The sequence below is a fragment of the Neovison vison genome, chromosome 1 (genome assembly GCF_020171115.1).
Source record: "Neovison vison isolate M4711 chromosome 1, ASM_NN_V1, whole genome shotgun sequence".
Classification (NCBI taxonomy): domain Eukaryota; kingdom Metazoa; phylum Chordata; class Mammalia; order Carnivora; family Mustelidae; genus Neogale; species Neogale vison.
The window spans coordinates 221537594-221552554 of record NC_058091.1 but is presented as its reverse complement, the minus strand read 5'-3'; the positions used below and the strand labels follow the sequence as shown (position 1 = coordinate 221552554).

Genomic DNA, 14961 nt, shown 5'->3' with positions numbered 1-14961 from the left:
CAATACGTGGATGGAGGGAGGCCAGATTGCAGATGTTAACTCTGACCTATGCCCAGCGTTGCCTAGACACGGCCACCACCGTGCTCCTGGGTACCCTCACACAGACAGCCATTCCAAGCCATACCACTTGGTGTCAGATTTTTGTGACCACGTTCTCATTAGAGTAGGCTCTGTTTAATACTTGTTTAAAAATCAATTTTAAGTTGTCCCATTAGCCTTTGGTCTATATAGCTAGCGCTTAGGGCAAAAGCATCGTGTTATTTTTTTATAAGAATTTAAAATTCAGACAGTGATCATCTGAATGGAGACATTTTGGGGATGGAGGTGCCGCAGGGATTTGCTGGCCAGGGCTGGGTCTCATTGCAGAGCAGGAGAATTTGCCGGGTGTTGTGAGTACTTGTAGTAATAGAAACACTGCAGTTTACCAAGCTCTGTTTCCTGTAGTCATTTGATCCTGGTATCTTCCCGTATTAGAGTTTGAGAGTTGTCGTCTTGGTGGATGAGAAGAAATACTGCCTCCTAAAGAGAAACCTAAGGGAAAACAAGAGAAAGGAAAAAGAACAGATATATTGCTAAGTATGGATTCAGGTTGAACCATTTAAAAATGTACAGTGTGTTGACATTTTTCCCATTTTATCATAAAATGCCAAGGGCAACATGGTGGCTGTCTGTGGTTGAGGGTGAAGAGAGTACCTTTGAATCATGTTACTGTATTGCCCACAACTGAAGTTACTTTGGATTTGAAACTTCAGCTGTAGTTGATAGTGGCAGTGGCAGCCAGAGATGGTTTGTCCAAAGGCTTTGGCTTCTCTAATGTAGACACGAGTTTGCTGTTATTTGTCCACAGTCCCTGGTGCTCTCGCGGTGCGAAACTGGCCTCTTGCGACTCCCTGAAACCTGTGTCATGTACCCAGTCTGGGCTTAGTGCACTCTTGCTTTCTGCTGCCTGCTCTGCGTGCTGCAAGCTTTCTTCTAAAGTGTCCTGTAAACTTTCTCACCAGGCCCTCGTGGTTCATATGGTGGCCTTGCCATCCTTTGTTAAGTACAGAATGCTGATGATAGTGTTCTACATAGTGCGACAGGGCATCTCCGTCGCATTTGAGTCATGCAGCAGAACCAAGGTTTGGCGACAGCTGCATCGTGATGTTAGTTGGGTTCAGACCTTGGTGTCCAGATGGCATCCCATGCTTTGACGACCAGCCTCTCAGAAGGCATGCACACACTCTCCGTTCAGCGTTCAGTTCCCCTGTCAGTTAGAGATCCCTGTATAGGAGCCAGTGATGTCTTTAAGGCTTAGGGTCAAGGCTATACTTTGGACTTGCCTTGTGCAAGTAAAAACACCCCCCTCTCTCTTTTTTTTCTCCTTTTAAGGCAAGACTAGCAGCTCAGTATAGGAGTCAGTGAACTTCGCTCTCTGGTCACAGGTCTGTCGGTTTCTCAAATTATATTTATTTGTGCCATTAAGAAGAATGATTTAGCAGCATTGCCCATACTGTCTAGGTATAGTTATTCTTTTGCAGTGGGACAAGAAATTGGAAGTCAGTCACCCATGTGAGAGAGAAGATGGAAGGAACCATGTCTCTGTGTTGTAGTAGCAGCTGAAGATGAATAAAGGGAAACTCTAATTGCTGGGAGGATGACAGTCACTATGATGAGGAAACCAATGTTTGGGAGTGAGCAGTGGAGCAGAGAAGAACATCTTGAGGATGATGGAGTAGACTTGAGGACAGCGGCTGCTGACTCATGCGTTCTCCCCGGCTTCAGCCAGTAACTTCTCCTGGCCTTTAACCTTCCTTCATTTCTAAATCTGGGAGCGCTCTGGGAAAAACTAATACTCTGATTCGTAAATGATTCCAAGTGCTCAAGTTATTTATGTGTAATTTGCAAGAGCACGTGCTGCTGTAGTTTAAGGTAGATGCCTCCGACACAGTGTAAGAGACTTATTTTTTTCTCAGGAAGGTGCATAGTTTTAGCTAAGCAAGTGAAGGTGTGTGTGTGTGCGCACGCTTGCGTGTGTGTGTATTTTAAGATATACATAACAAAATTCACCATTTTAGCCATTTAGCCCAAGTCAGCAGCATTAAGTACATTGACAACGTCGTGCGACTGTCCCCGCCATCTCCATAACTTCGTCATCTTCCCAAACTGAAACCCTGTACCCAGTACACAGTAGGTCTCCTCCCCTCTCTCCCCGGCCCCCAGTATCCATGATTATACTTTCTGTCTCAGTGAAATTGGCCATTCCAGGAACCTCTTGTAAATGGGGTCATACAGTATTTGTCCTTCTGTGTCTGCCTTATTTTATTAAGCATGTCTTGGAGGTTCACCTGTGTTGTGGTGTGTGTCAGAATTTCATTCCTTTTTAAGGCTGAACAGTACTCCTTTGTATGTATATACAGCATCTCTCAGTCGACTCCTCTCTCAGTGGAGGTTTGGTTTGCTTCCACCCTCTGGCTCTGGTAGGTAATGCCACTGTAAACTTGGTGCCCACATACCTGTTCAGGTCCCTGCTTTTAGTTCTTCTCTCTGTATACCCAGGGGTGGGATTGAGCCCCGCCTCACCGCAACCATGGAGAGCAACACAGCCGCTCCCTCAACTTCCCTTTGTTCCTGGTTGGTGCCTTAGACGGATAAACAAACTTTTTCAGAGTTTTATGTGTAACCGAGTGCCTGAAGCTCTATCCGAAGACAGCTTTGTTAGTAGTTACTAGGTCTTATTTTCCCTTGGATGGCTTGTTTGTAGTCCAAGAGAACTCACCCAGTGTAAGACTGTGGACTGACTGCTAAATCTGTGTTGCCCTTCAGGTGATAAGGAACTTTTTTACCGGAAGCTTTTAAATCTAGTCAGGTACCATTATTCCCCGATGATAAAGTAGTTCTCCAGAGGCTGTATTTAATTCTTTATATAGCCATTCTGCTAAAATTATTGCTGACCTGGTATTTTGCTACTTCAGAGGGATACTTCATGCTTTGGGGGGCTTCGAAAGCATGTATTTCATTTTTGAAAGCATGCATTTATGAGGTCTTCTTGTTTCTGGGGATACAGGGTGGAAACAAAGGAAAACACACCCCATTAAAGAGATCATATGTAGCCTTTATAGAACCAAGGTGCAGTCTGGGTCTAGGCTCAGTAATCTACTTATTTTACTATATAATCTTAAAAGGCTGCATATATTCTACTCTGTTAAGTAGAGGCCCTGTGACCAAAACGGTAACAATAACCAATATAAAAAGCTCATTCAAGCAACTCCTACCTCCATAATGGAAGCCTGACAAGTTCTTACGTCAATCTGGCCAACTGATTTCAGCTTTGATATGGACCTCTATTTATTGCTACTCAATTTCTAGTTATGTCAGTAGAATATATGTAATAAATGCTGTAATAAACATATCAGAATTTTATAAATGTGTTTCCAGAGAGCACAGAGCCGGCCACAATTCCAGCTGTAACAGCAAGCTCAATTTGCTATTAAAATAAAGCAGCCAGATTGGTAGGCAAGCTCACCTCTTGTACAAGAAATTAAGAATGGTATTATCCATTAATTTCCACCCTGTGCAGCTGAATAATGCAGTTGACAGATGCTAATTTTCTTAAATTGTAGGCAGCAAATGATGCATGAATACAACCGCAACACACTTTTTAGAGGCTCTTGGTAGTCATCAGAAAGCAAATTTATATAAAGTCTGATGAAGTCACTACCAAGTATGGCGCGATGTTAGTGCCTTCTAATGACTGCCTTAAATCCATCTGTTGTTCTTTTTTCCCTATTAACACTAATGGGGGTCTAGGCAGGAATAAACACCTCCCATGTGTTGTGCTAACAGACCATTCATTTGTAACATTCATGTGATTCCTAAGGATAAGACTCATGCAAGAATAATGACATCTAAAATCTAACCCGTGATAGGATAATAAATATTTCATTGTATGTGTGCATGTGTTTCCTAATTTAATTATTTTTCCAGTGGCTTCACGTAAGTCTGTTTCTTGCTCCCCTTATCATATACAGTGTCATGGAAAGCTTTTTGTGTTTCTTATTTTTTAAGTTGTTGTTACTGAATGTCCACTGTATGATGTTTTTTCTTTTTCGATTTTAGGAATCCCCCCATAAGTTTACCCCTGTTGCCCAGCTGAGGAAAGAGACTTGGGAAAGTTCGTGAATAAGTGGTGTAATCACTGCTGGGTAGAGGGTCAGAGTTGGCACTGAGCAGTTAGGTGGTATCAATCAATGGTATCAGTGACTGGCAACTTTCACTGTTTTATATCCTGTTGGGTTTGAAGACTCTATGAGGTAAATATATGGACCAAGTTGAAAAACTTTGTTCAAACTGAATTCCAGAACTGATCAATTATTGAACATCAAAATGTCTCCTTTGGGTTGGGGTCTGGTGACAAAATAAAAGAATGGAAGCCTGATGGAGAGTCTGTCCTTGACCAAAGTCTAGCCAGGTTCCTCTGAGCCTCCTTCTCAACCAGGCCTCAGACTTGGTCAGTAAAGTCATAAACACACACTAGCATAGGTTCTAACAGCTCAAGGCAACCTTCTTAGCATTTCCCTCATTCTCTTAAAGCGCCTGCTTGAGAAAGCTCGGGGCTGTCAAAATTTTTTTTCTGTTGGGGTGAACAGATCAGGTCTCTTTCTCCCAGCCTCTGTGGGAGGGTAGAGTCTGAATTTGGTAATTGTCAGCTGGCAGACAGAGCTGGCCTGGTCGCAGTTACACTGCAGGACCTTGTGTCGTTTTTCACTCCCCCACTCGACTGAGCCCCCACTGGCTCCCTGCCCTACTCTCTCTTTCTCTTATGAAAACACTCAGTGATTGTGTACAAATTGAAGGTGAGTTCAGTTCACACTGGAGTCCTTTTTTCCTTTTGCAGTCATTACTACTGATTAAAATCTGTCCTTACCACTTTAGTGTTACACTTGGTTTTCCTTTGATAATGCACGTGTCAGGCCTTGTTGCCAAGATGAGACTTAGACATGGTACAGTAGCACATAAAATGTAGGGTGGTGGTCAGCAATGACTTTGGAGGACACATAGGGGTCCTGTTCGCCGTGGTCTTTGCTTGCTTTCGAGTGCCCTGTGAGAGCTGATGAAACTGTATGGAGGGAAGAAGTGGTTCTGTCGCTTGTGTCCACCCCCTTCCTCCCTCAGTGCTTGTTCTGAGTCTGACTTCCCATCCGAGGTGGGACTGGATTCCCTGAGCAAGGATCCTAGCGAATGAATTTCCTACACCGAAGATTTATTCTAGAACAGTCCCTGTTTCCATTCAGCTCATATTTATTGAGCACTTACTAAGGGCCAGGTACTGATACTAGAGATAAAGAAATAGATACCTATTTTTTCACCTCAGGGAGGGTCATAAGGAGAGAGTCTAAGAATTACTTTCTCCTAAAAGGAAAAAAAGGACTGATACATAGAATTATCCAGTTAACTGAAATGTTTGCCTTCTAAATTTTTCCATTGCTACATCAAATTCTTCAGCTGTTTTTGTATCTACCCTTGGTTTTCTTTAAAATGAAAATTCTGAGACAGAACAGTGGTGAGGCCAAAGTTAATTTTCTCCATGATGTAAACCTTTATATCACATAGCCTCTGTACCTTCTCTCAGGCTTCTTTCTGAAATATGAACAAAGAAAATAGAAACATAAAATATTAGGAAATGAAATAGAAGGGGTCAAAAGAAAAAAAAAACTATGGATTCTGATTACTGGAGATTGGTATATTTTTAACAAGTGATGTCCTTCAAAGATATTTCTATATTAAATCATTTATTCATGTAATACTGATTTTAGTTTTCTTAAATGTAGTCTATAGTTTTCCTGTCCTTCTTTATTAATGTCCTGCTTTTGGATCTAAAGGGAGTGGATTGCCCAAAGGCCCTCTTAGTCCAGCTTTTAGTTCATATTTTTAAAAAGGCAAGGAAAAAAAAAATTCTGGACTTCCAATTCTGTCACCTTTCCTGCATAAAAATAGAGCTGAATGTTTTTGAGGTGGTGGCCAGAATCACAGAGGGTAATCATATTTGAATTTTCAGTGATAGAGTTTATGCTTCAATTAATTGGCATTTTCTATATGTATTTGTTTGGAAAAGGTTGTCATCTATTATGTGGGGTTGGGGAGAGCAGGTAATAAAAATCAGAATGATTCCATTTTTATAAGCAAATGGAGGTAACAGAAAGAAAGCCTGGTAGAAAATCACTGAAATGTTGATAGTGGTTTTCCCTGGTGTGATGATAGGTGACTTTTTTCCTTTATATATATGTTTATACTTCCTGCTTATGAATAAAAGGAACCAAACCCAAGAGAAAAAGATACTTACCATTTTTACTACTCTTAGGGCTAAGTAGCTAAGGTTTACTCAGTGCTTTCCTTAGAAAATTCTTTAATATCCTCAACAATTTACACAGTCCCAGTCTCCCCATTTTAGTGGTGGAAAAACCAAGGCATGGAAAGGTTGGCTAACTTCCTTCCCCATTTGTCACCGAGGCAAGGTGAAGATCTCAAAAGCAAATCTTGTTTTCTGTAGAGTGTGTGCTTTCACTCTATAATGTAGCAAAACAGCAATTTGGCAAAAGAAGAAATTGTGTGCTTTGCAATTAAAATATAAACTTCTGAGAGCACTGGGATGAAAGCATTAGACCTTGTCACGTGGACCGTGATGGGAGCGGTAGCTCACTCCTGTTCTTTGGTAGTGCCAGTGGTTACCATGCACACTGCTAGCAAATCAGTTAATCTATGGCAACAGTTATTAAATAGTGGGATATGCTTGTTGCCTGAAGTAAGAGAGTGAGGCTCTTTTACAAGGAACAGGTCTGTTGGAGGAAATCCAGATGTTGCTTCTGCTGCAGAGCACCTAGCCACATGTGCTGCAGTCCCTCATGTTTCTGATTGATATCTGGCTGGACCCCCCCCCACCCAAACTTTGAATGAGGTTCTGTGGGTTGCCTGCCATCTTTTCTTTTTGCCAATGTGTCTTTTGGGAAAAGAAGCTCCCACTTGTTCTTTAATCTTTCATGAGATATTTAATGAGCACCTACTATGACCAGTCATTGTGCTAGTATTCATGCGAAACAGAAAAATCAAACGTTTTCTACTTTAGCTGAGCTCCATTACTGCATGAATATTCACGTCCATCCTAACTCCCTGAAGTCAAGGAACCTTATTTCCTGTGTGTTGGTATCTAGTTTAGTCCTTGTGCTGAGGAAGTAACATAATGTGAATTGGTTCACCTGTTTGACTGTTAAAGGCATAGACCTATATTAGATTTCAGGGTTGATATAACTTGCTCGGTGAACCTAGTCTGACACCGATGTCACTGACATATGTGAATGGATACCATGTGTGTCCTGTGGACACACCAGTTCTTCAGAGAGGGAAGAACCCTCTCTGAAGGGATGACCACCAGTTCTTCAGAGAGGGAAGCTTCGAGAATGAAGCACCAGCTCCATTTCCCCTTGAGAGAATTCTAGTTCTTCCTTTTGTTGGTCATGAGCTCTACTCTGTCAGCTCTTTTCTCATTGATCCTGATATCATTTTTCGTATTAGATATTTAAAAAGTGCATTTGTAAGTGCAGACTTACTTCTGTGATGCTGAGGGTGCTTTGTGTGTATGCTCTGTATGCTCCGCAAGTTCCTGTGGGATAGGCAGAGGTCACAAGATGCTGTATCCTGCCCTTGCTGAAAGCTGCCCATGCTGGAGCCGGAGAGGTTTCCTTGGGTTAATGTGGGAAATCAGGGTCAGAACTCGGGACTGGATCCCTTGACTTAATTAAAACAATATTCCTCTGGTTCTGATGAATAAATATAAGGAGAATGACAGAAGCAGTATAGAAGGATGGCCAAGAAGGCACCTGTGGTCGACACAGAAATGGTGATATTCTGCCTGCCACTTACCCTGTCTTCTCTTTCACCCCAACAGGGAGGTACCTCCTTCCAAACCCTGTAGCCGGGCAGGCCTGGCCAGCCTCTGCGGAGACGTCCAACCTCGTGCGCATGCGCAGCCAGGCCCTGGGCCAGTCGGCACCGTCGCTCACCGCCAGCCTGGTGAGTGTCCTCTGCTGCGGTCCGCGGTGCATCGATGCGGTGTCCTCTCCCCACCACCGTAGGGACTATTTTCAGTTTATTGAATTTAACTAGGTTCGAACTAAACCACATTTAGCATTAAGCAATGTGACATTTTTTGCACGGAGTGTGCTACTTTTTTCCAAGTCTCTTCTCCACACCCCCAACCTAATCTGTAGTGTTTCTGACACATCGACTGTTTCCTCTCCTCCCTCCACAGAAATGAAAATATCTCTGAGCTTTTTTTCTTAAATACTTCATTTGAAAATAACGTCAGCTTTCCTAAAAAGTTGGAAGGATATGAAAAATACATAGAACATATTGATCCAGCTATTAGTTTCTTGCCAAATTTGTTTTTTTCTCTCTCCTTGGATATACGCTGAGGTAGGTACATACATATGTGTTATACATATCTGTGTACACACACTCAGATAATTGCTTCAACTATTTGAGAGTAAGCTGTGTCTCTCATGGCCTTTTGTTACCACAGTTAGGAACATTGGTAAATTTATGGTACTCAAGCCATTCTGTATTTCATTTTTATCAACTGGCTCTATCGTGTCTTGTGTAACATTTCTCCTCCAGTGTAGGATTCAGTCGAGGGTCATATATTGCATTTAATTGTCATATCTATTTTGTCTTTATTAATCTGGATTTTTTCTGCAGCCTTCCTTTGCCTTTTGTGATGTAGATATTTTTGAAGACTATCCTCTCCCTCCCAATTTTAAAGAATGGGATGTTTCTCCTGTTAGTCGTGCCTGACGTGTCTGATGTTTCCTCTTGGTGAGGTTCAAATTTTGCATTCCAGGCCAGAGTAGAGCATGGGTGGTGATGTGTCCTTTCAGGGCTTACCTTCTGCAGGCCCATCATGTCCATACGCCCCTCACTGTGTTGTTAATTCCAACCCCCCCCCCCCCGCCACACACACACAGAGTCATGGTGTTGATGCCTCCACTGGAATTAGACTTTTAATCTTGCCATCAGTAAGCATTCTATGGGAAGGTAAATTTCAGGCCATGAGAACATATGTTTTCTCATCAAAAATTTCCCCTAGATTGCCTATCCATTGATGATTTTGGCCTGGACCCTTCTTTTTTGTGGTAATTGAAACTGATTGTTACTCCCACCTCAGGGCTCTCTGCACATTTACCTGTTGGCCCTTGGCATCCATGTTTGCGTATTTGTTTGCAGCTTGGCGTCTTGCATTCCTTGTTCATTTCTTCCAGTGTTGATGTTTATTTTCAACCACGATGCTTCCTAGAATTTTGTTTTCTTCTGGGTCTGTTCCTTCTCTCCTTCAACCTTTGGCATAGCCTAGAAGTCTCTACAAGTTAATTTTTGGTGGTAGGGTTGCATGTTTTGGGAATAGATTTTTAAATATCTTTTACTGATGGAGATGCAAATAATATATTAGTGCATTATGGTGCCTTATGATTTTATGCATTAGTAATAAGTTGAATATTTGAGACTCATTCAGTAATGCAGAGAGATTTGATTTACGTCAGACCTCTGACTTAAGATTTGATTTAAGTCAGATCTCTGACAAAAGTCTTACTTTGCCACCAGGTAGCTATATAAACTTGGGCAAATCATATAGTTTCTCCTATTTTATCAACTCAGCGTGCCTGCAAGATGAAAGGAGTATTTAAGCAGTTCCTGGAAATCAGCTTTGGAATCTTTTGATTTTACTTCTAGAATAATAAAGATTGTGAAGATAGTGAAAAATTATTCCTAAAAAAGTTTCAGAATATTTTGACTTCAAAATTGACTATGGTCTTTTAAGTGAAGTTCATTGTTTTCCTCTCTTTAAAATTTTAGGACTTGTATTTCAAGGTACAGTTAAAATGATGGTAGTTACCATTTGCCATCATCCCATTCCCAAATTCAATGTTACTTTTTCTTCTTGGAGAATTTTATTGAAAGCTAATTTTACTGAAAGCATTTACTTTTTAAGAAAAGAGGGAAATGCCTCACAATTATTATTATTATTATTATTATTACTTTTTTAAGAGAGGTGCTTTTTGGGTCACTGCAGAATTACTCTTCACACTTGGATAGCAGTCCTATGTGTTGCTTGGCAAATAAATTATCCTGAATAAAACAACACTGTTAAAAGGAATAATCTCATCTAATACTGGTAGTCCCATACTCAGAAACAGAAGTTGATTCATTCATTGGTAAAACACATGTCAAGTGACCTAAGATAATTTGGAATAAGTTAAAAAGATAAAGAGAACTATTAATAGAAAACACAAAAGAGTACTCCTCCGAATATGTCTGATGAAATTCTTACTCTTTAGAGTCATTTAATTATTAGCATATCAGTCCTGTGAGTTTTTATACTGTTTGCTTGAGAGCAGAACTAGAGAAAGTGCTAAAATCCCATAGACAGCAAGCTTAAAATAGTACCTGGCACATAGCAAGTCTCAATTGTTAGCAATATTACTACTTCTGTTAGTAACATATTTTGGGTAAGCTTGAGTATGAAAGCCAGACTGCAGTTAATCTTTGACTTGACAGTGAAGGTTTAACTCACTGTCTTTCCTTCAGAGACTTCATTACTTCCTGATGCTAGTCGAAGGAAAACTATTTGCAGACTGTTTGACCAAGTCTTCTCCTGCCCCGCCCCACATTCTGTCCTCATAAGAGCAGTAACAGCTGGAGGAGAGCTGATAGGCAGCGTGCCATCTTGGTTTCCTTGTTGTTCTGCTAGCTGCCCAGCTTTCTGGGCCATATCGCTTATTTCAGTATATCGCCCAGTTCAGGCTAATGACTTTTGCTGCGTTTGGTACCCTTTGCAGAACATTAATCTGTTTCATATTTCTTAGATTGGATTACATCTGAATTACCTTACTGATTACAACAAACTGTCTCTATAGTGGTAGAGAATGTTGGTTGAGAGATGGAAATGCCCCACAGAACTTCTCCTTTTTCCTTTTCCCTCTAAACAAGTGATGTGTAACATGGTGCCCTGAACTGTGGAAAGTGCTTCACTCTGACCCGCTCTCCAGGCCACTGTTCTCAACTCCACTGCCCCATCTTGGAACTTTAAGTCACTCTTCCTGCTAGATGGCAAGCTCCTTGAGGGCAGAACTCCTGTCTCCTCTGATTTGTACTCCTCACGTTTCCTGGCACAACTCCTTGCACACAGGAAGCACTCAATAAATATTGTTGATGGAATGAATAATAATAATTATTATTATTATTAATAATTACGATTAATAATTATTCCTACAAAGTGAAAGATGACTCTGCTTGCAAGGTGAGAATGATGATGTGATTCTCTGTGCCGTAATGGGTGTCCTAATAAGACTATCCGTCTAAAACCTCTCTGTTTTTGTTCTGTGTGTATCTTAAATTCGTAATTCGCCATGAAGTCTGGGTAATGGACCAAATCTTGTGTAGTTCCACATCAGCTGCTCAAAAACTACAATGACAAAATAGTGAAGAGAGGATCCCTGTCCACCTTCAAGGAAATTCAGTGAATATGCTTGTACGCAGTCATGATGGGGTCACATTGACTTAAATGTTCTGTTGTCTCACTGAAGTTGAAGTCGTATGTGTCTTCACATATGGAAAAATTTGGAAAAACAAATCAAAATGTCCACATGACAGCATTACACTGGATAAAACAGCATTTCCTGTTCAACACACCAACAAACATTGCAGAAAAGTACGACTCTCCGCCTGAGAGGTATCCATATGTTAGTAAGATGTAAATGAAGGCCTCGTGGCTTGCTAGGTATGAATTTTAGTAACTGCATGACCTATAGTGATTTAAATGCCATAGGCAAGCTGGAGGGTAATGCTAACTACCTTCTCAAGGAGGAGATTAATTCCTAGCCTGAAGTATCTAGTTTTCCTTGGCAGTACTAAATGTCGTTGTGCTCCCTCTTCCAGACATGTTGGGCATTTCAGATAAATGGCATGTTGCCAATTCATCCTAAGTAGCCTGGTAGCTGGCAGAATCCATGCTCAGCCAGTATCCGCCTGCTGGGACACCAGCCGGGAGTGCTGATGAAGTGTCAGATGTATACTTCATATACATTAATCTGAAGAGGGGAAAACTCATTTCTCCATTTGCTCCTTCCATCTTTCTGTCCCTCCCCACACACATGGGTAGTTTATCAAAGAAGTCAGAGTTGTCAGAAGCAGGGGGATTTATACAGATGCTGCTTTCTGGCAAGAAAGATGGAGATTTCAAGAGACAAAAGCAGGACCTGTGGTAACTTATTTTTCTGTAGGAAAATAAGGTGCTGTAAGCCTCGATGATTAAAGTTTAAAAACAGTGTATGTGGCCATCATGTAAAATCCTCCCTTCTTTTGTACTTTGGAGTCATGGACAGATGGTACAAACACAGTGAAAACCAGTTGACAGTGTTTTTCTCCAACTTTCTCTTTGATTTGAATCATGAGCTTCATCTGCGTGGTATGTGGACCTGACCCTATCATGTCTTCTCTTGCTGAGGTCCTCCTTGACCATCTTGTTTGAAACTGCTCCCCACACTGCAGGCCACACTCCCCACTCTTCTCCAGAGCTTCATCCTCTCCCAGTATACAACAATTTAGTTTATTATTGTGTTACATATTTATCAACCATTGTCATGAAAAATTCATGACAGTAGAGGGATTTGTCCTGTTTCCCCAGCTGTCTTCCCAAGGCCTGGAGTAGTGGTGACACAGAGTAACTGCCCATTGAAGACTTGATGAATGCATAAACAAATGTTATTTCCTATCTATACATTTTTAGGGACCTAAAGTGGACTCCTGTTTATTTTTGTTGGCTTAGTTTTTAATCTGTGGTTAACATTTTAGGTTTAGCCTAATTGAGAAGCTAATCTTCAAGCCAGAGACCAACTCACTGTGGAAACTATATTCCAGAGTTAAACTATCATGGTTAAGTTGGTAAAGGGGCATTGGGGTTGGGGAGCAAACCGATTAAGAGATCAGCTCCACTCTCTAGCACTTAGGAGCTGTGTGAGCCTTGGTTTATTCATCTATGTAGTAACCTCATAAAGTTTTGTGAGGATCCCATGAACCATCTCATGGGCAGTCCTTTGCCTGTTGCTTGTTTCCTAGGAAATGCTGGTGTTGATGTACCTGGTGTTTATCAGAATAGTGCTTCCTCGGGGTTGTCAGGCTTAGTGGAAGCAGTATTACTAGAAGGGAGGGAAGTGAGTCCATTCTCTCAGATCACCTGCTAAGAGCAGTAGTGTAATCTTTCTGTCCTTCCTGCCAGCTTATTTCTTGCTTCCTCATTTTGACTCAATATTACCTGACACACTGGAAGATACTTTCTAGAATAGCTAACATTTTTGAAGGGGGGAAGTGCTTTCAAGTAATGTTTTTCAACTTTTAATATTAGGTTCAATGGTGTAATTTCATGTTTCTTCAGTGGCCCTCTTTTGACATAGTATCCATTTCTTTTAATGAAAAATTATGTTTCATGATGTACTATAAATATTAAGACCAAACTGTTTTAACTGTAATAAATTCAAAGAGCCTTGATGAATATTCATCTTTTCCATTTGCACAAATGCATGATGAAGAGTCAGGGAAAATTCACTAAACGTATGCAAAAGTGCATTTTTCCTTTTTAATTCATTCAGAATGCACTGGCATAATGTCAGCATTTATTTAGGGCACAGACTTTATTTGCACTCATTTAATATTATATCAATACTTCATTAGCCTTATAGCTCAAAAACAAAAACCTGAGCTGAAGTCCAATTAGTTAACTCTGAGATAGTATCTGTTAAATATTGATGCAGGAACAATTTGAATGCCCTTGGATAAATGGCTTAACCAAAGTTGTAGAATACAACTATGAGTTTGCATACTCTTTAGCCGTTGTGACTCAGTTTAAAGATTGCATCATATTCCATTCCGTGATTTCTCAAAATTTCTCCGTTTAGGTTATTTTTCAGTTTTTAGGTTATTTCATTTTAGGTTATTTAGTTGTTCCTATTGCAGATAATGGTGATGAGCAGGCTTTTATAACTCCTTGTTCACCTCTGTTTTTAGGGTAACTTCTTGGAGTGGAATCACTGTGACAAAGGGTATGAACACTATGGAAGGTCTCTGTACTTCTGCTAAATATTGCTTCTATGAACACTGTTCAGATTTATATATTTATATACTGAGAAAGTGCATCTCACTACACCATGGCCAGTAGTCAGTATTGTCTTCTTAAAAAAAAAAAAAAAAGAACAACAAAACAAAAAAACTTTGCTAGTTTACTGTTTACTACATGAAATAATTATTCTTTTAAATTTGTTAGATTTTTAGTGAAGTTAATAAGGTTATTGGACGTGTTGAACTCTTACTCCTAAGCCTCTGAATAAAGCAAATAGGAAGTTAGGGTTATCTAAGCTTCTTCCTGCAACTTCTTCCTTCCATTCCCTAAATCAGCTTCCCTTACCAACTGTTGGTAACCTGTGTTGCTCTTGGGACATAAGAAGTCCCGAGTGTGATTACAGTATATGTAGCTGAAGGCATTATTCTGTAGCTCAGAATTTTTTTCATCTGGAAAGTAGTAATCTCAATTGTGAAATAGTGCCTTCAGCTGTGGACATTATAATCAGAGTCTCAAGAGTGCTTGTACTCCAGGAGTAATACGTCTCCCAGTTATTACCCTCTGAGCTAGGTTCTGTTTATAGTGAAGGGAGGAATTTTCATAACTCAGTGCTGAAATAGCCATAGGGAGCCCTGAGCAGATTATTATAGGTCAGGCCTAATCCATGAAGATAAATCTCATTATGAGTTCACCTGGGCCCATCCACAGAGCCGCTGGTTTAACATGAGTCTGTAAATCAAAGATCAGGTGAAAATCAAACTATAAAATCCTTGTCATAATCCCAACTCCTGCCTCTGTGCCTCCTTACTCTGAACATGCGT

At 40.6% G+C, this 14961-nt stretch overlaps 1 protein-coding gene across 3 annotated transcripts in view; it reads left to right on the top strand.

Annotated features, from left to right (window-relative positions):
- MAST4 (microtubule associated serine/threonine kinase family member 4) overlaps positions 1-14961 on the top strand; it is a 553319-nt gene that overhangs the window by 161315 nt on the left and 377043 nt on the right. For all 3 annotated transcript variants that reach the window (XM_044267825.1, XM_044267824.1, XM_044267823.1), the window contains exon 3: positions 7922-8046. In XM_044267825.1, the coding sequence (XP_044123760.1) occupies positions 7922-8046 (125 nt within the window). The remainder of the gene's footprint in view (positions 1-7921; positions 8047-14961) is intronic.